Source organism: Mastigoproctus giganteus, chromosome 9 (genome assembly GCF_048544385.1).
Source record: "Mastigoproctus giganteus isolate SK-2022 chromosome 9, ASM4854438v1, whole genome shotgun sequence".
Classification (NCBI taxonomy): domain Eukaryota; kingdom Metazoa; phylum Arthropoda; class Arachnida; order Uropygi; family Thelyphonidae; genus Mastigoproctus; species Mastigoproctus giganteus.
In genome coordinates, this window is record NC_143583.1 from 149,207,544 (window position 1) to 149,231,081 (window position 23,538).

The 23,538-nt window shown below is 36.6% G+C and overlaps 1 protein-coding gene across 1 annotated transcript in view; it reads right to left on the reverse strand.

The window, feature by feature from the left end:
* Ack (activated Cdc42 kinase) overlaps positions 1 to 23,538 on the reverse strand; it is a 333,372-nt gene that overhangs the window by 18,354 nt on the left and 291,480 nt on the right. The window contains exons 11-12 of the mRNA XM_090380828.1: positions 21,842 to 21,927; positions 409 to 1,491 (exon numbers count right to left, since the gene is read on the reverse strand). Coding sequence (XP_090236954.1) covers positions 409 to 1,491; positions 21,842 to 21,927 — 1,169 coding nt within the window. The remainder of the gene's footprint in view (positions 1 to 408; positions 1,492 to 21,841; positions 21,928 to 23,538) is intronic.

A 23,538-nucleotide genomic window follows, 5' to 3' on the forward strand; every position in this document is an offset into this window, starting at 1 on the left:
CACATCAAGTCACCAATAAGCAAAGTAATGCAGTGACTTGCCAAAAAGCTGAAAGTGTCTGTAAAGGTGTACTAGTCCCCTGACTTTCATAATCAGCACTGTATAATTATACACCTTTAAGGTTGCAATGTTTAATGGGTAAAGAACTTCTGATTTAAAAGAGTGCTGTCTTTTTCTCATGTGATTTAGTATGGGTAAATCAAGATATTAAGAAATATACCAATGAATTTTGCAATATGGTCATAGATTCATAATGATATGCTGTAAGTCACACGTGGTCCACAGGCTGAGGTTTGTTGTCACAATTCAAATTATTAGGGAAGAATATAACTAGCCATGATAACTGAGGAAATAAGTTACAACAATGTTATTTATTTATTTTTTTGCATTATTTCTTAAAATTATTACCATGAAGTATGCTTGAAGAAAAAACTACAGGATCTGCAATGAATGGTTTAACTTTGGCAGTATTTGGAGGCAGAGAAGGCAATGGTGGAGAACAATCTTTATTTGTAGCAGCATGAACATCTTTGGGAAAGGGTGCACTGCAGAAATCCAATTCACCTAAAGGGCTAAAATGGACATCACACTTCCTAGGAACTTCCAAGGACCTCCCCAAGTGGCTTCTTTTTAGTAAGGATTCTTTGTCTGTACAGAACTGAAATGGTGGAAACTTGTTTTCAGTTGCTTTATTTATCACTGTCTTTGAGATATACCCTCCCAAACTCTCTTCTAATTCTGTTATTAGCCTTCCAGTTCTGTTACTCTGATAGGGAGAAATTAAATGAACATTTTGTGTTGACGATGACACTTTCAATGTGCGATGAGAATTTACAGATAATTTATTAACCTGTTCAAGTAAGAATGTATCTGTTTTGTCCCTTTCTGAAATACTATTCAAATTAGAATATGTCTGATGTTCCACAGAATGTGTATTCAAAGTTGGACAACTCTGCATCTGTGCAGCTTTTTGGAGAGACAAGGTACCAATTTGCTTGGTAGGGTTCAATTCTGAAGTAGAATAGTAATGACTTTCTGGTGGCACTGCAGAGTAGTATCTACATGATTCCTGAGTGGTACTGGGAAGAACATTGTAATAACATTGATCATATATTTTTTTTCCACTGACTGATCCACTAAGAGATGAATCAGACGAAAAAGATCCATAACAACTAGCAGCAGAGAATGCCAATGGAAAATCAGAAATATCAGCTACAGAATTTGAAAAATCTAATTTGTGTGGAAAACATTCATATAAGGCTGGCATAGTTAATGGAACACTTGTATTTACCACTTCAGCAGTTGGTACAGATGTTTCATCACTGAGATCAATCAATATGCCTTCCTTTAAATCATTATCCTGAGTTGCTGAAATCTCTTGTTTTGTCCTTATTTTGCTAATTAATTCATAGTCACTTGTCTCATTTTCAAATCGCACATAGCCAAACTGTTTTGATATGCTGCCTTTATCACCAACCTTTTCTGATGAACCTAGACCGTTAAAAAACAACATATAATGGTTATTACAAATGTTATTTACTCAATACAATTACAATATATTTACATTTATTAGCTTTAATAGCAAAATGGTGTGGCATACATTGAGCCATCATAAAAAACAGCTTTTAGAAAATTTCAATACATACTAATGGATTTCAATTTTCCACTGCTATAATATTAATAAGTACAAAGAGCTCAGGGTGTTTAAGGGATGGTGACGGGCATTCCATAACCTCTCCTCTCCAAATGCCAACCTCACCTTCTCAAGGCAAACTGACTGGTTTCTACAGACAAGACTCTGGTGACCAAGTCACAGCAGTATAACTGTCCCATCACATACAGAGGAAATGCTGTACCTGAAGCTTGTCTAGAGGTATAAGGTGGCAGCCCGACCTACCCTGAAAAAGGTTGGTAACCTATCTGGTGGACATTCCAAACACTCAAAATAAGCTCAGAGGAAAAAACTGGACAGATCTCAAGGATAACAACCTAGGCAATGGATATAGGACTATGATTAGAGGCATTAAAGTAGCAATCTGGAACGTTAGGGAAATAAATCATAAATTGGATGAATTAACACCGAATTAGAAAATAGAAATACTGACATAGCAGTCATTACCGAAACAAAAAAGAACAAAGGATCCAAAGGAATAAGTAACTTCGTAATGATATACTCAGGCATACCAAATGAAATATGGGCATCATCAGGAGTTGCAGTTATAATAAGAAAATAATGGAAAAACAAAATATTAGATTACTCTTGGATATCATCCAGAACATTAAAATTAAGACTAAAAATCATATCATATACAAAACAATCATGGCATCTATGCAACAGTAGAATGCAACATTGATGAAACTTGAATTTTATGATAAATTACAAGAGATCAGAGATATAACAAAAATAAATACAGTACATCATACTAGCAGGAGATTTTAATGCAAGAGTTGGTGCTCAATCAATAGACAAATGTATAGGAAAGCAAACCCGTGGTCAACAATAATGGAAGATACTTGACAGACTTCTGCATTTTTAATAAACTTACAATCACATATACAGGCAGTTCTCGCTTCGAGTTCCCAGGTTTACGAGTACCCCCCCCCAAGTATCAAGTTTGTTTGTTTATTTGGAGCATTAGCAACTAAGGCCATATTGCTCCGGGGATATGCGGTGGTCATTCCCTGACCTTTCCGCATCCTCCGTATTTGGTGATCATGGGCTCGAACAACTGACTAATCAAGAAGCGTGTGCTACGCACTGCTGCTCCTGGCCACGTGGCTACAGAGGTGCCCCAAGTATCAAGTATCAACAAAATCGAAAATATGAACATTAACTGCAAAAAATGAATGTTAAACATTCATAAATACCGTATTCGAAACCACATGCATAGCTATACAATACAGTGTACCCCGCTTTATGATATTAATTAGTTCCAGAGACACCATTGTATTGTTAAAATATCGTAATGTGAACCCAATAACACATTGGTTTTTGGTAATTCGTTTCAAGATCTCGGAAGTTGAAATTTTTGCTGTATAACTAAGCTATTTATCTCTCTAAAATGTCATTTTTAAGGTCACAAGCGTGACCTTAAGGCCATATAAAAGGCCGTGAGCATGATTTGTAAATTGTATTAGTTACCAATTCAAATCATTAAAACTTTCATCGTCATCATATGTTCCATTATAAGAATCAATTTTAAACGCCTTTGTGATATTGTTCTAAAGCACATTTCTGGAGGTCACGACCATAAAACAATAAAAACAATTTGCACTTCCGGTTTACTGGGCTTTTCTGTTACTGCAAGCAATTATAAATGAGTAGTAAACTCGATCTTCTTGCATTTGCAAAAATACCGATAGCTGGAATTGTGTGGTTTTTTTTTTTACGTTATTATGGTGAAATGTGTTTACCCTTTATTAAAATATTCAATCGTATAAAAAACATAAATAAATTTTCAGAATCTTGTCTTCATTCTTTTTTTTTTTAAGCTTCATAAACTTGTTACTCCATGCAAATCGTATTAGTTGCAATTTGTGTGTGCCGTTAAAAAATGCTTATGCATGCAATCGTGAAATTTATAATTAAAAGAGAAGATTGTCTTGGAAAAAAAAACGCCTCTTGAAGCATTTCTGGAGAGGACGACTCCTTGTGCAACTAACCAACAAGTGCCAAGCCAATGATGTGTGAACAACAAGTGAGCATTTAGTTAATGATGATGAAGAATAAATATTCTTTAACATTTGTAAGTCCTAAATAATTTCTCTATTATTATAATTTGCTTGATTTTACAGGGTACGTTTTCATTTCTTTCGATAAATCAATCATTGTTTAAACAAACTAATTAGACAACTAATTTCATTGTTTAGAATATAACCCTTATTTTTAACCTTATGTCTATGGGAAATAAATTCCCGCTTTACGAGCGTATGCTAGGAACGAATTAACTCGTTCGAATTAAGTCAAGAACTACCTGTACTTTTTTTTCAGACACAAGAATATCCATAAATTCACATTGGAAACAAGAAACAGTCTATAATAGATTATATTATCATTAATGAAAATTTAAATAACAAAATTTGAGACTAGAGTATTCAGAGGCAGTGAAATTGACAGTGATCACTGCCTACTAAAAAGCACTTTAAAAATAAAAAGAAATTATTTTAATAAAAATAAGAAAACACCAACAAAAACTACTAAGAAATTAAAAATACAATTGTTGGAAGGTGAAAGCACTAAATTTCTGTATGAAAGTTGACTGAAAGATAAACTCAAAATCAGATGAGAGTGATAATGTTGAGGAAATCTGGTCAAACATGAAAAAATCAATTCTGGGAGCTGCTGAAGAAAGCCTTGGATATAAACCTATAAAAAATAAAAACTGGCCATGAACTTGGAATGAAGAATTGAAACAAACAATTGAAGAGAAAAAAAGGCCTATAAACTGTTCCTACATCTACACAAAATATAAAAAGAAGAATAAGAAGAACTCTTTATTGCATACAAAAGGCACACGCCATACACAATACCCTTCACGGCTACAAGCCAGAGGTTGTAGCCGTGAAGGGTATTGTGTACAGCTTAGAGCAGAAGTCAGAAAACTAACCAGAAGAATTTGATGAGATGACCGGGATAAATTTGTTAAATCTTTAGAATGTGTTATCACGGGCCCACAGAGAAGAGGTTTCAAAATTTTAAAGAAATTACAACTAGACACAGATGATCAAATAAAAACCAACTCCATCTCTCAAGTGGAATGGAAGCAACACTATTTCAAGCTATTTGGAAATTATTATTATTATATTAGCCATATGGTGCAAGGAACCCTACTTATCCACAATGTCCCATTAATGTGGGAGTAGTAATACCCTGCAACAGAATTCTTAGATGGGTTGACAGTCTGGAGAACATATATATTGCTGTTAGTCTTCTGTTCTAACAAAAATTCTTTTAGTATTAGCGGTAGCAAATGATGCAAGGAAAAAAGCTTAGACAGCACTTCCCACATTATTAATAGAATAGAATAGAATAGAATTATTGTCCATCTCAAATAATTTTTTTAGGTTTTCCATAAATTTATTTAAATTACCCATTTCCACATCACCAGAGGGATGTTTGTTGCCAAGTTTCCAGGTGCAAGTTACAGAACTGAAATCTTTCTTTAAGTTTGGTAAATAAATTTGATGAATTTGAGGTATTGCTCAAAACATCAAAGGCAGATATTGTTGGGATATCAGCGACGTAGTGTCACACAGATATAAGGAAGGCCAAACTAGAATTTGGGGAGTACAATGTGTACAGAAAGGATAGACAGGATAGGAAGGAAGGAGGGGTTATGCTATTAGTTAAGAAATACATAAAATCCAAGGAAGTGAAGCTAGTCGACATCGCTGGACAGTGCAGTGTCGAGTCAGTTTGGTGGGACATAAGTATTGGGAGATCAAAATTGAGAGTAGGAGTGTGCTATAGGCCTAATGACTCTGATGAGTATAATAAGAAACTATACAGGGAAATAGAGTGAGCCAGTAAATCAGAGAGTCTTATAATTGGAGATTTTAATTTCCCAGATATTGACTGGAATTTTTGGGTTGGTCACTCACACTAGCAAGGCTTTTGTGGATTTATTGGATGATTGTTTTCTACATCAGCATGTTCGGGTAGCAACTAGAGGGAGTAATACTCTTGATCTGATTATCAGTAGTGATTCTTCATGCATTAAGAATCTGCAGATAAAGGAACCACTAGGAGGCAGTGATCACAATGTGCTGAAGTGGGATTTACTCAAAGAAGTAACTACCATCAGGGGTAAAGGCAACTATGATGGTCTGAGATAGTATTTAAATTCTATACAGTGGGACCAACTGATGGTGTTACCACCAGCAAATTCAAAATGGGAAGCATTCAAAAAATTAATCTTGGAAGCTACTAGGCTTTACATACGAACTAAGAAATATTGTTCAAGGTTTAGGCCAAAATGGATGTCAGATGAACTAATGAGGCATATGGCAGAGAAGAAAAATGCATGGGATACATACAAATTAACACATGACACAGAAGCCTATGATAGATACAAGTTGATATGCAACCAAGTTACAAAGGAGGTTAGGCAGGCGAAGGCAGATTACGAGAAATCCTTGGCAAGGGATGCAAAGAAAAACAGAAAAGAGTTCTTTACCTATGTAAAGTCTAGAAGGAAAAGGATGAATCAGATTGGTCCACTGAATATTGATGGTTCAACTGTTGATGATCCTGCTCAGGTGGCTAACAAACTAAACGAGTTTTTTGCATCTACATTCACACATGAGGAGTTATTCTGGAAGAGGAATGTCAGAGGTGAAGTAAACTCTGGCAGTGAGTTACATGATTTTGTAATAACTGAGAGGAAAGTGGAGGAGAAATTGTTGAGGATAAACATAAAAAAGGCACCTGGGGTGGATGGGATCTATCCAGTTATATTAACGGAGGTAGCAAAGGAAGTAAGCAAATCCTTAGCCATAATTATGAGAGCTTCTTTGGACTCAGGGTAGGTACCCGTAGACTGTAGATGTGCAAATGTGACCCCAATTCACAAAGGAGGATCAAAGGCTGACACAAGTAATTATAAACCTGTGAGTTTAACTTCTGTTCCAGGAAAAAAACTACAAAGTAGTAGTAGTTGTTTTTTTTAAGAGTTGTCTATGGTGTATTTAAACACCAATATTATATAGATATTAAACTCTTAAAGTATTATGCCTTGTGCATTTAATTATTTTAAATATTATCTTATACACCTTTTGGCATCTCTCATATTTGTGTGATTAACTTCACAACTGGGTCGTCATGTCTGCAATACTAGGGTACCTGCCCACCCTCTGATGATAGGCCAATAGCCTTGAAACATGTCTGAATGGTGGTACTCACTGAGAATAAGTAACAATAGTCTTCTCTATTAGTGAAGCGTTACTTATTTGAGGTAGTGCAATATCATGGCAACTCGTCGTGAAGGCAGAGCACAATATGAGAAATAGCAAATGATGCCCACAACAACTACTTTGTAGTTTTTTTAAGAGTTGTCTATGGTGTATTTAAACACCAATATTATATTAAGGATAGGTGTAAAATCTTAATGGTTAAATTAAAACAAATTGCTAAACAAGACTGGGGTATCAAAGCACACACACGCTTCAACTATATTATAATTGCATCTTTTTAGCCATCATTTTGTACAGTGCTGGTGCTTGGGGTTATGGTGCAAATAAGATTGCTATTATCAAACAACTACTGCAGGCTCAAAGAGCTGCTCTCATCTCGATCATGCATAACTACATCTACATCTGCTCTTCAGGTAATGCTAGGTCGACTCCCAATACACTTTGAAGTACAATACTGATACCTTCTATATCATCTAAAAAGACACTACCCTGCTACCATTAGTGGTTTTACCTTGAATCTTGATGAAGATTTTTCCTTGAAAAGAAGAGGATCAGAGTGGATTTTAATAATATGTGGCGAAAGGATTGGTTTAATTCTTCTGTTGATGCTGCTACTAGAGGTTACTTCCCCATTGCCAAGGATTTTCAGAAGAAAGAAATGCTTTGGTTATCTCCTAGCCTTTCTGCTACATTTCTCCTTACTGAACATGGGAGCTTAAACCTCAAATTCTTCTCGTTTGGTCTTTCGAATACACCGCTTTGCCACTGTGGTGCTACTGAAACTGCAGATCATGTCCTTTTTGACTGCCCTTCCTATTGTGACCTGAGACATGATTTACACTGTGCCATTCCAAACTTCTCATTTGAACACAAGGAACTGATTGTTCAAACTAAGGGGTTTTTTATTCTGTTTAATTCTTATGCCAACAGAAGAAGAAGTGTTATATAACACTTCTTCAAAAGAAGAAGTGTTATTCGTGTTTCAATACTGCCTCACCAATAGTGAAGTTTCTTCCGTGAGATCCTTATCACCTTTTAAAGTTTGAGAACTTTCACCTCTTGAAAGCCTCTGTTTTCATATACTGCTTTTGTATGCTAACAGTTTTCTTGTTAATATGTTAATAGTTTTTATGTGAACTGAGAACTTTCATCTTTTGGAAGCCTCCGTTTCATTTTCTGTCTTGGTATGCTGACAGATCAGGTGTTGATATGTTAATAGTATATATGTTCATATATTAGTTGCACAGATATTTAAATGAGTAGCATTTCTTGTTTTGATGTTGAATCTAAGAAATGTAATATATAAATTGTAAAAATGTAAAATATGCATCAATCTGAATGGCAATGGTTCCAGTATGATAGCATTGATTGTTTTGTTTTGCTTTATTTCCTCTTGTTGCTCCTGCCATACCCTTTTTAAATATTCTTTTTAACCCCCTTGTGTAATCAGTTGCTACTTTGAGCTGTTTCACATTTTAATTTTCCCAGCTGTTCTTGAGCTGTTGTGTATATCCTTGTATTATATCTCTGTATATACTTATTAACTTGAATTTTTATTACATATGTGTATTAATACTATTACCCATATAATTTGCACTTTTCTTCATGTCATGACCACATTTTTTACGTATTCTGTATACATAACTGATTTATTTTGTATATATGGCTGTTTAGTTGTCAGTAGTTGGGTTCTTAGATCTAAGTATATGTTGCATGAGTACATCACATGGTCCCAGCAGGTTCTCCACAGGTACAGAGGGTATCTTCAACTAGCCGAACTCTAGCATTAGCATTAGTAGAGGCATACGATGCAAGAAAGCAAGCTTATGCAGCATCAGCCATAAAAAAAACCCTCCCATTTCACCCCTCCATTCGTTCCAAATGCCTGTACTGCTCAGCCTTAAATTTATTTAGGCTATTAGCTTCCACAACAAAAGATAGAAGTCTGTTCCACCAATCAACTACCCACTGGCTAAAGGCAAATTTCCGCACATCTATTCTACAACTATCTTTCCTCAATTTGAAACTGTGATCCCTCAGGTTCTTAGTCTGAGCAAGAGGAAGAATCCCATCAGCATTCATCTTGCTCAACATATTCAAGGCCTTATACACCTCACAGGTGCCTGCCTACTCTCCAGGTGCTGCAATTTGCAGAACTTAAGCTCTTTCTTTGTAAGAGCACCCCTTTGTTCCCCTCACCAATCTTGTTGCACTTCTTTGTACCTCATTCTAGAAAATCTATATCCTTCCTAAAATAAGGCCTCCAGACCAGTACACAGTACTCTAGGTGTGGCCTGACCATCGGCTTGTATAACGGGATAATCACCTCCCTGTCTCTGCTAGAAAAATTCCTATATGTCATTGACAAGACTCCATGACCTGTCCTGGCAGCCCGTCTGCACTGTCAGCGAACTTCATATTTGACTGCACATTTACCGCCAGGTCTTTTTCATTTTCCACTTCCCTGGGTGTAGTACCACACAGTTGGTACATTTCTCTTTAGTTATTGCTACCCTATGCAGTACTTTGCATTTGTCGATGTTAAATTTTCGTTGCCACTTCTCAGCCCATTTTCCCAACTTATCTAGATCCAGTTGGAGTAGCATACTGCTCACTACAGATGGAAGCCTCCTCAACAATTCATGCTGAGAGAAATGGACCATAATCTGCCACACTCATCCAGTGCGGGTTGGCAGATTGACCGTATTTAGCAGTCAGGGGCTTGAACCATGGTCTACTCAAAGAGCATGTGCTGCTGTACTCCTGCTCCTGACCACTCAGCTATGGAGGCCTTCTCTTTTTTTTTTACTGTCTTTACTGTCATTAACAACCCTGCCAACCTTTGTATCAGCTGCAAACCTGATATACCTTCATCAATATCACTGATAAATATAAAAAAACAATAATGGGTCCAATACCGAACCCTGGGGAAGTCCACCAATAACATTTGTCTACGAAGAACAGTGTCCATTGATTACCACTCTCTGTCATCTCCCACTCAACCATTCCTTTATCCACTGCAGTAGCTTGCCCTTAATGCCATACTGCTTCTTGTACAGCAGTCTTCCATGCAAAACAGTATCAAAATCTTTCCTGAAATCCAAGTATATGATATCAAAATTATTTTTGGCATTCAGTTCCTTTGTGACCACATCATAGTATCCAATCAAATTTGTCAGACAAGACCTCCCCCTTTAACAAACCCATCCTGTGTCTTAACTATTACTGCAGTCTTGTCTAGATGATCATGCAGTGCTTCTTTAACCAGTGAATCCATTATTTTCCCCGGAACACAAGTTAAACTAACAGGTCTGTAGTTACTTATATCACCCCCCTTTGTGAATTGGCGATATGTTTGCACGCCTCCAGCTCTCATCATATACTTGAACCTTTTAGTCTGTGTAACCCCCCACGCTAACAGTTTTCTGACCCACCTAACACTGCCTCAATAGCATCAGCAAATATTCTTGCACCCTTTCTATTTAAGTGTACCCCATCCCTGTAGAAGCATCTCTCCTGTCAACAAGCACAGACCAGGCTGAAAAAATATTTCTATCCCTTGAGCCTTGCACAATCTCTCCAGGGCCGAATTTATCAACAAGGCTCTCATCATATACTCCATCCTATCGTATCTGGGCAGAATTGCAGACACTTTCACATTCAACCGAAACTCATGACTTTTTTTTCAACAATGACCTGTACTTGTTGAGTAAATCTGTAGATCTCTTACTCTTAATGTCACATTAGTTCCAACGTGTACAACATCACCTTTTGTGCCCTTAAAAGATGATATCTGTTCTACAACGTCATCAACTTTTGCCCCTGGCAGACATACCCTGGTCCTGTTCCACTTATCCTTCTTGCATAGCATATTCCCCATCTCCCTGACAATAGAGTCACCAACAATAACTAGTTCCTTTGGGACCAACAAATTCTGTCTTGGAGATTGTCTTTATTTTGCCTGATGCACAGAGTGAGCTCTGTTGTTGAGCTGAGCAGCTGAGAGCTTGATATGCCCCTCATTATTTTATTCGAGGGCATTTACCCTACACCTCAAGCTCTCATAGACACCCATCAGAACGCTAATTTCTTGACACCTAGCACAGAAAGGCATCCTCCTTGGCACCTAGCACTCTAGACACCTAGCACAGAAAGGCATCCTCCTTGGCTAGATCTATAAGGTGCCTCTTGAAGGACCCGTGGCCGGTTAACAGGAAGGAAGCATAGACGTCAGAGAAGAACCAAGTGGAATGTTGTTTGTTGATGTAGATTATCTCAGGGAGGAAAAGTTTAGTAGTTGCAACAGTTGTGGAGTTATTCCAGCAGATTTGCCATAAGTTTATCAGTTCTAGCCACACATGTTTGTGTTCCTGATGGATATCGGTATTGATATGGGTTTGAATAACAAGGAATTTTGCTTCCTTATTCTTCTTAATGGCACGTGAGAGGCCGATAAAAGCAATGGAGGTCCAAGGGGAGGCAGCCTGTTAGTACCTGTAGGGTGCTAGCTGATGTTGTTCTATACGTGCGCCATTTATGGTAGTATAAGTCATTGAATTTGCTGATGACAAATGTCATTCGGTGGTACCACACTGCACCTCCATATGTGACAATTGGTATAAATACTCTGATTTTAGAAGGCATTGGTCGTTTTAGATAGCAGTCCTTGCGGGTAAAGCGTTTTAACATAGTGATGTAATTTTTTATCTTTTCTTTGATAGCTTGGATATGGGGGATGAAATTACCCCTAGGTAATGTCATCCCCCACTTCACCAATTAGTAATTTTTCAGTGGGTGGCCATTAAAACATATGGTAGGAGGTCTGGAGAAGTCCAGTTTGCCTTTCAATAGGAAGGTTCTGCTCTTCTCAGTGGAGACTAAGTTTATTTTCCATGGCCCATGCAGACAGAACAACTGCAGCCTGGGTTTCTATGGTGGTGTGGGAGGTGCCCTCGATGATGGTAACCATATCGCCGGCATAAGAAAGCTGAGTAGTATATGGGTGGTTCTTTAGGAGCCAGTCGTCAAGTATCATATTCCAAACAGTTGGCCCCAGGATGGAGTGCTGGAGACAACCTCTGATTAGATGTCGGGTGGTGCAGTGATATTTTGTTTTGACGCTGACCTTGCGGTTAGAAAAGTAGCTTTTAAGGCAGTAGTAGAAATTCCAGGTACAGTCAGAGACTCTGGCCACCACACTGTGTCAAAAGCTCCTTTGAAGTCAATGAAGATTGCCAGTACATAAGATGCATCCAACTGTTCTGCCACTTTGAGGGTTTTAGATAGGGCATCAGTTGTGGAGCACCCTGGTTTGAATGCAAATTGAAAAGGGGATGCTAAACCTTTGGCTTCACATAGGAGTTGGAAGCAGGAGAGCAGCAGTTTCTCAAAAACCTTGCCGACAGTGGGAAGCAGCACAATGAGGCAGTATACCTTGGAGGTACCTGTGGGACCCTTGGATAAGAGCCTCAGTTTAATTATAACTGGCATAGTCAGTTGGCCTATAACACACACACCTATTCTAAATTTTTGTTTCCTCAGTATTTCACATGTCATACCAAACTGACTCAACATTACACTAGCCACTCATGTCAACTGGGTGCACAACTCCCCCCCCCCCACAGTCTTGTCTATTCTTTCTGTACACATTGTGCTCAACATATTTAAATCCTGTATTTCCTGTCATTGCACCATTTCTGATATCTCTGTAACGTCCAAATTTGATGACTTAATTGATACTTCAAATTCATCAAATTTATTTACTGTGCTTAGATCTACATCCAATCTACATGCAAATATATATTTATTTGTTTTGCTTTTAGTAACCCTAACACAGCCCATATATTTATTGACCAGAAAATTAAATCCTAGTAGCTTCTAGAATTTGAAATACTTGGAATCTGTTGCACTTTGCATTTCAGTCTGCCACATGTTCCAACAGAAGCAGTGAAAATATCAATTTTGACTTGTTGCTTCTTTTAAACTATTAGTCTGTGAATCCCCTTAACCCAAACAAGCAATTTTCCAACCCACCTAATAGTGCCTCAATGACATCAGTATATATATTCTTGCATTCCTTCTATGTAAGGGTATTCCATCTCTGTCAAAACAGTACTTCTTATTAGCAAGCACTGCCGACACTGAGAAAAATTCTACTCTGTGAGCCTTGAACAATCTCTCCAGGACCAAACTGACTTACAAGTTTCTCACCATGTACTCCCTCCTGTCATGTTTGAGCAAAATTCCAGACACTTTCAAATTTAATTCTAACTTGCAGCTTTTTCTCAATTGCCCAATACTCATTCAGTGAATCCACAGATCTGAGAGTTTCCTTAATTTAATGGAGTTCAGTAAAAAAAAGTACAGTCACTCCACAATTAACGTAAGGGTTGCATTCCATGGAACTCTACATAAGTCAGAATTTCCTCATGCTTGTGCAACACTCGCAACTGTGCTTGCTGATTTGATTGAACCAAAAAAACAATTGTTCGACGAACATGTGAATAGAATTATTTATAATATTTATTCAATTTTTTATCTCATGCGCAGAAAAAATGTGTGCAATTTAAAAAAAAAATTCAAAATTATAAAATTACAAAAAAAAGAGGAGATAGGCATGCCGATTGGGCTAGCCGGGTGGGTAAAGTACCTGCTTGGCAAACCAAAGGTCGCGGATATGAATCCCGTCTCTCGGGCTTGGATCAGAGTAGTTTTGCACTTTGGGAGGCACATGGCCACAGAAGCCGATGTGTCAACAACTAACAAAAAAAAAAAAAAAAAAAAAAAAGCGACAGCCATAACGTCAGTAAGTTTTTTTTACCTCTCGAGCATCGTTGCCAGAATCGATGTCTTCAGCTGATAAGTACAGTGCTGTGGAGGATGAGGGATGTGGAGATTTAGAAGGGGTCAGCCACTCAACCCTATGAAGGAACATATTAATGGATGACTGGATGGTGGCTTTCTTATTTTCATCGTAGATTTCTTTGTAGCTAGCAAACAAGCATATCATTCACGACACTGTTAACTTTAAAGAATCGTTCGCTGTCAGGATCCATCTTCTCAAACCTTGCCATTGCAATCTCTCTGGTGATGAAGCATCTCAGCTCCTCATTTGGTTTATCTTGAGTTTCGTCAGCATTTTCGTTTTTCACTATCGCTGCCTGCAAGTCAGTAAGTTCTTCGTTAGAAAATTCCTTCTCTTCTTCCTCTATTAACTTCTCCACATCTTTGGCAACAACCGCCAACTGAAGTAGCTCTGCAACCTTTACAATCTTATCTGTAACCTCTTCATATGATTTGCCCTTTTCAAACCCTTCGAAGCCTTTTATGCGCCATGGGCATATTTTCTTCCATGCGCCATTTAAACAACTTTTAGTAATTTCTGCCCAGGCCTTATTAATGTTTAACATGGCGTGGTAAATACTGTAAGATTTCCAAAAGTCTCTTAACGTAAAATTTTTCTCACCATCTACTGCAGACAAAAAGGTAAAGTGCAGCCATTATCAACCCACTGCAGGATGGAAGCCTCCTCAACAATTCATGCTAAGGGAAATGGACCATAATCTGCCACGCTGATCCAGTGGTTGGCAGATCGACCATATTCAGCAGTCAGGGGCTTGAACCCCGGTCTACTCAAAGAGCGTATGTTACTGCATTCCCGCCCCTGACCACTCGGTTACGGAGGCAATGACTGAGAAAATGTTGTGCATAAAAGTATGCTCTTAAAGTTGAAATAACACCCTGATCCATAGGTTGGATGAGTGAAGTCATGTTTGGCGGTAGAAATATGATTCTCAAGTTTGAATTGAAATCATTTAGATGCGTAGGATGTCCAGAAGCATTATCTAATAGAAGCAAAATCTTGAAAGGAACGTCGTTGTCTTTACAATATTTTTCAACCTCGGGAATGAAGCAGCATTTAAACCAATCCTCAAAGAGAGAGATATTGTTATCCATGCTCTCTGGTTCGATCGGAAATGTACAGTTGGGTGGCTTTACTGAGATGCACTTAAATGCACGAGGATTTCCAGAATGGTACACAAGCAGTGGTATTAATCTGTAATGTACCACTGCATTAGCCCCAAGCAAGAGCGTGGCCCTATATTTTGAAGCCTTGAAACCTGGTATTGTCTTTTCATTTTCTTTTCTTCTTTGGCAATGTATGTTCAATCCGGCATTTTTTTCCAATACAGAGCAGTCTCATCAGCATTTAAAATTTACTGCGTAAAATTTGAAGCAGCCTTCATCAAAAATTTTTTCCAACACATCACAAAATTTCTCTGCAGCTGCAGAATCGGCACTGGCAACTTCACTGCACACTTTAATGTTTTGGAAACCAGCGTGATGCTTGAACCTATTAAACCACCCGTTACTTGCCATGAACTTGACTTGTCACCATACTTATCCTTAATATCTTCATAAATACTTCTTGCTTTTGATTGAATGGCCATTGGACTCAGGGGCACTCGCTTCTGAATCTGATTTTCCATATAGCACCCGAACACTGTTTTGTGATCACTTTTGATCTTAAGTGCATTGATCCTTTGACATGTTCTTTTATACACACACTGTCCTTTAAAATAGTATTCACTGTTGAAGTAGCGAGACCAAATTCCCTTGCAATAGAAGACAAACTTTGCCCTGCTTCATACTTCTTAATCATTTTCATCTTCATTTATAAATCAATTTTGTTTTGTTTCTTGGCACTGCCAGCACTTGCACTTTCCATTGGTCCCTTTCCCTTCATCATTGTAATACGTAAATAGGAATGAAGAGAAGTTTCTGAAAATTTGTTTTTTATATGATTGAAGATTTCAGAGAAGGGGAACACATTTCTCCATAATACCATAACTTAAAAACCCACAGAATTCCAGTTATTGGGATTATCGCAAATACAATAAGATTGAGTTTACTACCTACTTATAATAGATTGCGCTAACAGAAAAGCCCAATAAACCAGAAAGTGCAAATTGTTTTTATTGTTTTTTGGTTGTGACGTCCAGAAATGTGCTTTAGAAAAATATCACAAAGGCGTACAAAATTGATTCTTATAACGGAAACATATGATAATGATGAAAGTGTAGTGCAATTTCCATTATAAATATGACCTTTTAGAGAGATAAATAGCTTAGTAATATAGCGAAAATTTCAACTTCCAAATGCCCAATTTTAATGCCAAAGTTGATGCTGGTGATTGTGGGCAAATTTGGACTTGACAAGAGAAACGACCATGGAGACAGGCTGGTAGAGTTTACACAAAGATTTTAACTGATTGTAAGAATACCTTCTTTGAGCTGCACTGCACAGATTTTATACATGGAAATCTCCAGGTAATGGAGAAAACAATATTGTGAGGAATCAAACTGATTATGTTTTGATCAATCATCGTTTCAAAAACAGCATGAAGCATTTAAGAACATATCCAGGTGCTGACATAGGTTTTGACCATAACCCATTAATCGGTGAACTGAAATGCATAAAAAAAGGAGAGTAAAAAACAGATTGAGCTACAAAAATTGGAGAACAAAGATATTAAAAAGAAAATTGAAGACTTATTAGTGAAGGAACTGAATTATAGCCTTCCAGAAGGTACAAATGAAAGATGGAGATCAATTAAAGATGCAGTGGCAGATAATCATCTGAAGGTGAACCTCTAAAAGCAAAACAGAAGTGGATAACAATCTCGATTCCATCAGTTCTAGTATATCAAGTGATATACTAGAACTGATGGAAAAGAGAAGGCAGAACAAAAACAACCCAAAAGAATACAAAAAAAAATTAGAATAAAAATCAGGAAGAAAATAAAGAAGCAAAAATAAACCGGATGAGGTCCAAATATGAAGAAATTGAGAAACTGGAATCCTTAACATGACCAATTCAACAAGCATAAAGTCTTGAAAGAAGCATCAGGACTATACAACAAAACTGGTAGGGGAATACTAAAAAAGAAGAAAGGAAAGATTGCAGTTTCCATTGAAGAAAAATTTGAGTGCTTGCAAGAATATATCAGAGAACTGTTTGATGACAACAGAAATGAAAAGTTTGACAGATCAGAAAATGTGGAAGTTATGGTCAAAGTATCATGGAGGAAGAAGTGAACTTAGCTGTTAAATATGCTAAACCCAAAAAGGCAAGTGGTCCCGAGGAAATTCAACTATAAAGATAATAAAGGTGGTGTTGGTTGGTCTGCTCAAAAAGGTTTATGACACTGGAGAAATTCCCAGAGAATGGTTAAGAAAATGTGCAAATGCAAATAGTTTGATCAATTTAGAACAATTAGTTTGATGAGCCATGCATTGAAGATACTTCTAAGGATTATACACAACCAAATTTATAAAAGATGTGAGGAAACACTTAGCGATTCTCAATCTGGTTTCCGACAAGGACTGGGTACCAGGGAAGCCCTGATTGCAGTTCGGATTCTAATAGAAAGATGTTGAGATGTGAACCAAGAGGTATTCATCTGCTTTTTGGATTATGAAAAAGCCTTTGATCAGGTAAGATATGACAAACTCTTCCATATCTTAGGGAAGATTGGAATTGATAGCAAAGACATCAGAATAATGGCAAATTTGTATTGGGGATAATCAGCAAAGGTATGCATAGAAGGAGAAGAATCGGAAGAGATGGAAAATAAAAGAGGAGTTCGTCAAAGTTGTATTCTATCAACTACATTGTTCAGCGTGTATGCTGAAGAAATTTTTAAAGAAGCCGATACCATATTGCTGGCCAGCTCTGAGAAGGATTTACAAGCATTAATGGATAGAGTTAACAGAATAAGTGAAAATTTTGGTCTGAAGTTCAACATCAAGAAAACAAAACTTATGGTGATCAGTAAGAAAAGAAGTTGTTGTTGTTATTTGGTTTTTTTAGGCGCATTAGCAACTAAGGCCATATTGCTCCAGGGATATGCGGTAATCATTCCCTGACCTTTCTGCATCCTCTGTATTCGGTGGTCAGGGGCTGGAACCCCGGTCTAATCAGGAAGCATGTGCTATGCACTGTTACTCCTGCCCACCTGGCTATGGAGGCACCAAGAAAAGAAGTGCAAACAAATTAGAATCAATAATGAAGAAATTGAAAGGGTTAAAAGTTATTGCTATCTTGAATGTATGCTGAGCGAGGACTGGGACCATTCTATTGAAGTATGCTCAAGAATTGAACAAGCATGCACAGCCTTCCTTAAAATGAAGAATCTTCTATGCCACAGTGATCTTACGCTTCCTTTAAGAACAAGAATATTCAGATGTTTTGTCTTTTCTGTCCTCCTTTATTGAGCTGAGGCCTGGATACTCACAAAGAAAACCAAGAATAAGTTAACTGCTTTTGAGAACTGGTATTACAGACGAATGTTAAGAGTGTCATGGACTGATAATATAAAGAATGATGAGATCATGAGACAAATGAAGAAAAAGACAGAAATAACTAACATCATTAAGGAGAGGAAACTAAAATATTTAGGACATTTGCTGAAGAAAGACAAATACAAGATGTTGCAATTGATAAATCAGGGCAAGATAAATGGAAAAAGAAGTTGAGGGAAAAGAAAATTTTGGTTTGGAGAGTGGTATGATCAGAGTAATGAGGGTTTGCTCAGGGCTTTATCTCACGTTTGACTATTGCAAAGATGATAGCCAACCTCTGCAAAGAGACAGCACACTGAAGCAGAAGAATGTAGTTCTTAGTCACTAAGATTGAATTAAGAGATTAGTAGACAAATTTTCTTTAATTTATGTAAATTTAATTCTTACCTTTTTAAAAACTAATTCCAAAACGTTACAATTCCCCCTCCCCCATATCTTATAGTAGTAGTAGAAGATGAAAACAATAGCAGATAACATTTTGGTAACTGCTTATGATCAGAGATTTTTAGTTTAATTCTTATCTTAATGCAGGTTGTTTCACTTTGAATATTCTGTCTGAGCACATCACAACTCGGATGGAAACGTCCATAGGCAATTTCCATATGAGTTGTAGGTTCATCCCTTGTAAAATGTGACCGGTATTCAAGGGTTGATCTAGTTGATAATCACACCTCAATTTATGATTATTTTCTTTGTTCTCAATGTAAGAAGTGTGCCAATCTCAAATAAAAATATGGTGCATTGCTAGAACAATTTGAGTCACTGAAGAAAGAGATGCTTGCTCTAGAGACAAATGTAACTGGAAACTCATTATGCATTCAAGTAATGCACAAGGTGATGCACTCCCAATTCGGGCCCTACAGGATTTAGTTTTATAATATGGACAGCTGGAGTAGAACTGATGACATCACTGTCAGATTAAGTAGGATGAAGAGAGCATTATTATTCATGTGGGGCCTAATGATATTAAGCACATATGAATTGATGACTGATTGAATAAATATAGGATCATGCTGAAAAAATGCCATGAGTTAGGTCAGAAAGTGTATGTGTCTATAATTCTGCCCAGGCACAACAGGAGTGAAAATATGCTGAAAGCCTTGTGGATTCTACAAGACTTTTTTGGGGGAAAAGTTTTTTTTTTTTTTTTTTTTTTTTTTTTAATTGGTATGGCCATCACGTGAAGGTTGAAGGAATCTATTTTGTAGAGAAAGAATGCATTTGAACAAAGGTGGTACAAGGGTTTTGTCAATATCACAGAGAATATTTTATGGATTCACAAGCACTTCTAGTTAGTGGGAAAGGATGGAGCTAATACAGATATGAGTTTATCTGATGATGTGAGTCAAACTAACGGTTCACACATCAAGAGTTCTTGTTTGTTGCTACCATAACCAATATTGGTTGAGGGTAGCAATGTTTCAAACAAATGGGAGGTAATGTTAAGGAAATAGTTTATATATTTCCTTAACTATATAGTATCGGTGTAAATACACCATAAACTTGAAATGGTGTAAATACACCATAACTATGGTGTATTTACACCAATACTATATAGTTAATTATCAAAACCCATAAGGATTATGCCATGTGCATTTCATTTTCAAAATATTTCCTTAAATATATAAAGCTTAAATAACTTCAATGAGTATGTCAGAGTAGTAAACTATACATGAACTCAGTCTTAACTGTATCTACAGCAATGTCACAAGTTTCAGAAAAAAAAAAAAAAATCGGTAAATTGAAACTCCTTGTTAATACAACTAGTGTTGACATAATAGTACTAATTGAAATGCGGTGGTTGCCCAGAAATAGAAGATAATGAGTTTCACTTTGGCACATATAACATATTTAGAAAGGGTAGATAAGACAGAGGGGGGTGGTTCATGTTTCCTATCAGAAGATGCTTGAGAGCAACTAAAGTTTACCCAGGTTCAGAAATAATTCATGTCAGCATAGAATTTGCATGATGTGAATAGCTGGATGCAACTCTAAAATGGGAGTGGCTGTATGTTAATGACCAGAAGATTGTGAGGAATATAACAAGGGGCATCTACTTTCAGATGGAATATGTAAGCAAGTAGGAATATCTTATTGTGGGTAATTTCCATTTGTCCCCCACTGACTGCTGTCAGTGGGAGGGAATATCACCAAGGCAGCTAAAATTTTAAAATTAAACTAGATAATTATTATTTGCGTCAGCACGTTAGAGAAAATAGTAAGGATAAGAATGTTCTAGACCTGATAATTACTCAGAACCAGATGACATCATAATGCTCGCAGTGCAGGAACCATTAGCAGGTGATGATTACACAGTCCTCAGTTGGAAGATGAGAAAAAGCTTGCAGTTTCTAAAGATACAGGCATGAGTTTCAGAAAATGAGACTGACAGTTGAAGGCAATAAAGCATCTATCAACTGGAGAGATAAGAGGTGAGTTAATACTCTAAAATTATGTAATATCCTTAAATATATATTCACAGATGCTAAAAATGCAAACACAGTAAACTCCTTTATAGTGCTATTGAAAGTTACAGCACTAAAGAGCAATAAAAGTGGGACCCCCCCACTTCACAGTGATACCAGAGGAAAAGTGCACTAAAAGCAAGAGCATTATAATGGAAGTTTAATGAACACCATTGAGAAAATATAGCACTAGATGGAAGCAGAGACAGAGAGGTACAAAGTTTGCCAGTTTAATAAGGTAGAAAAGATAGCATGGGACAGTCACAGAGAAATGAAAAGTACTGAAGCTTATGAAAGGTACAAGTTAATCTACAGTAGTGCCACAAAAAAAGATGAAATTGGTAAAGATTGAGTGTGAGAAATAACTTTCTAAGACAAAGAATGGAGAAAAAAAAGTTTCTCATGTATGTGCATATAAAGAAGAAGAGGAATCAGAGCAGACCCTTGCATAATGGATGTAAAAAAAAAAAAGTCATAGATAACTCAGCTTGACAGATACTTCTCCTCACTGATTTTTACAGATGAAAGACCCTTCATAGTGAAGATTGGCTGTGTAAGTGAAGCTCAATGGTCTGAAATTACAGATGATTATTGATAAGAAAAACTTCAAAGCTTAAAGGCAGGTAAGTCTCCTGGAGTTGATGGAACACACACAATTTTGAGGTATGCAGTGAGAGGGTGCACTAAACCATTAAAGTTAATTATAAGGACATCATTATAACTTGGAAGAGATTCCTCTGGATTGGAGAAGTGCCAATGCATTACAAAATGAAGTGAATAACTACGGACCAGGAAGCCTGAATTTAGCGAAGGAATAATCATGGAGGAAATGATAAAAATTGCAATACAAGGATATTTAGATGGAAGCCAGTGAAGGTGGATGTGAGCAGCATTTAAAAATGTTTGTTGCATTTAACAAGTCCTTTATTTTTATTTCCTTTACTTTTCGTCTGTTTTCTGCTCAGAAATGTCATCCTGTATATCAACAATTTTAGCAGGTGAAATTTTCCATTTTAAAACTATCAAAATTTAGATTTTATTGCAATATTATTAAAATAATAAAAAGAAACCTCTGTAATTTTCAGTTGCAGAATCACTCACCTTTATATTTTTCAGAGAAAGTATTTAGATGAAGAAACTTTTCATGTGCTTTGGTCATAAATATCTTTGAATCTGGAACAGAAGTGCTGAAAAGAAAATAATGAAAATTCCATGATTGCTAATGCATTTAAAGCAGTTTAAACACAGAGATTAAATTAATAAATGAAGATATCTATATAACTAACAGCTATACACATCAGTTATTTAAAATAAATTTAGTTCAATTTCTTTTTAAAATCATTTTCTCTTTAGAATTGCTACTTACCCCAAAATGTTCCATTAAAGAATTGCTACTTATTCCTAAATGTATTTCAGTCAAGTGTGTCAATTTAAAAATACCCATAACTGGGTATGTGAAAAAACAAAGGTGACTATGGTCACTATTTAATTTGATTAAAATTATTTGCATTACCTAACTGGGACCAATTAGGCAATGCCACGAATGTACTAACAGCTTTGTTTGCCCTGTCACATTATGAAGGTTGTATTCAATGCAGCTATATCTGGGTGAAGTTGAGCCCACGTATTTGACTGGGTGGTCACGTTGACTGCCCAGCGAAATATGTGGACTCAACTAATAAGAGAAATTATAGTTTAAATCACTTATTTGGTAAGAAGTTATATCATGTGTTATTAGTTTAAGTTTCACCTCACAGGAACACCCAATTAGAGAATTATAAAAAAATAATGTCTTTGCTTACCAGAGTTTATTTATACACAGAATCAAAGATATTTTTAGAAACATGGACATAAAACTTGTCTTCTCTTCATATTCAACGATAAGTTGGCACATCAGCTTCTATGGCTATAGCGTGCCAAGCTTAGATTTGTGATTTATTAACTGATGTTCTTTTATACAGGAATTCTCCGGCTTATGTAATACAGGTCGACCATCATTAATCCGGTTCTACCGCTAATTCGGACATAATTTCCACGAATGTAATTTTAAATTTCCTGAGTCAGCGCACCGATCTGCTGCTACTGTTTTGGTTGTATTGGTTGCATCATCAGCTGTTAGTGCGAACTCGTAAACACTGGCAAGTCATTTCTACTTGTCTTTCTGCATTTATTATTATAACTTACTCACATTTAGCCCCAGCCATGGTTCCAATGCATAAAGGAAGTGCCTCTCATGGTTTAAAGTGCAAATACCGTACATTGTCCATAACAGATAAAGTTGAACTTCTGAAAAAATTCGACAGCGGTGTGTCTGTGAGAAGTTTAACTCTGCTTAGTTGTAAATTCCAGCAATTTCTCTCAGTTCCTCTTATTTTAGTAATTTTCTTTTAGCCATTCCTTTTTAGATTTTTTTTTACAACACACTTGTACAAACTTGCAGGAAAAACACAACACAAAACAATATGATGGATAATACAGTGTGCTAACGAACTTGTTTTCACAAAATCTCTAGCAATACTGACAAACTTATTGTGATGTTTGAGAGTTTATTTTAATGCAATTAGTTTTATTGCAGTGCTTGCGTGCATGCAATAAACTAATCACAAACGACCTTCATATGTATGCCGTAATAGCGTCACACGTATGTGGCCGACATGGCTTCTCAAGAAATAAAGTAACTTAGTGGGCCACATTGGCCACATATATGCGACATAAAAAAATACTTTTTTTTTTTTATATTTTAAGCGAAAAAACGACAACTGACATTACAATATTTATTTTAGAATCACTAATCAAAT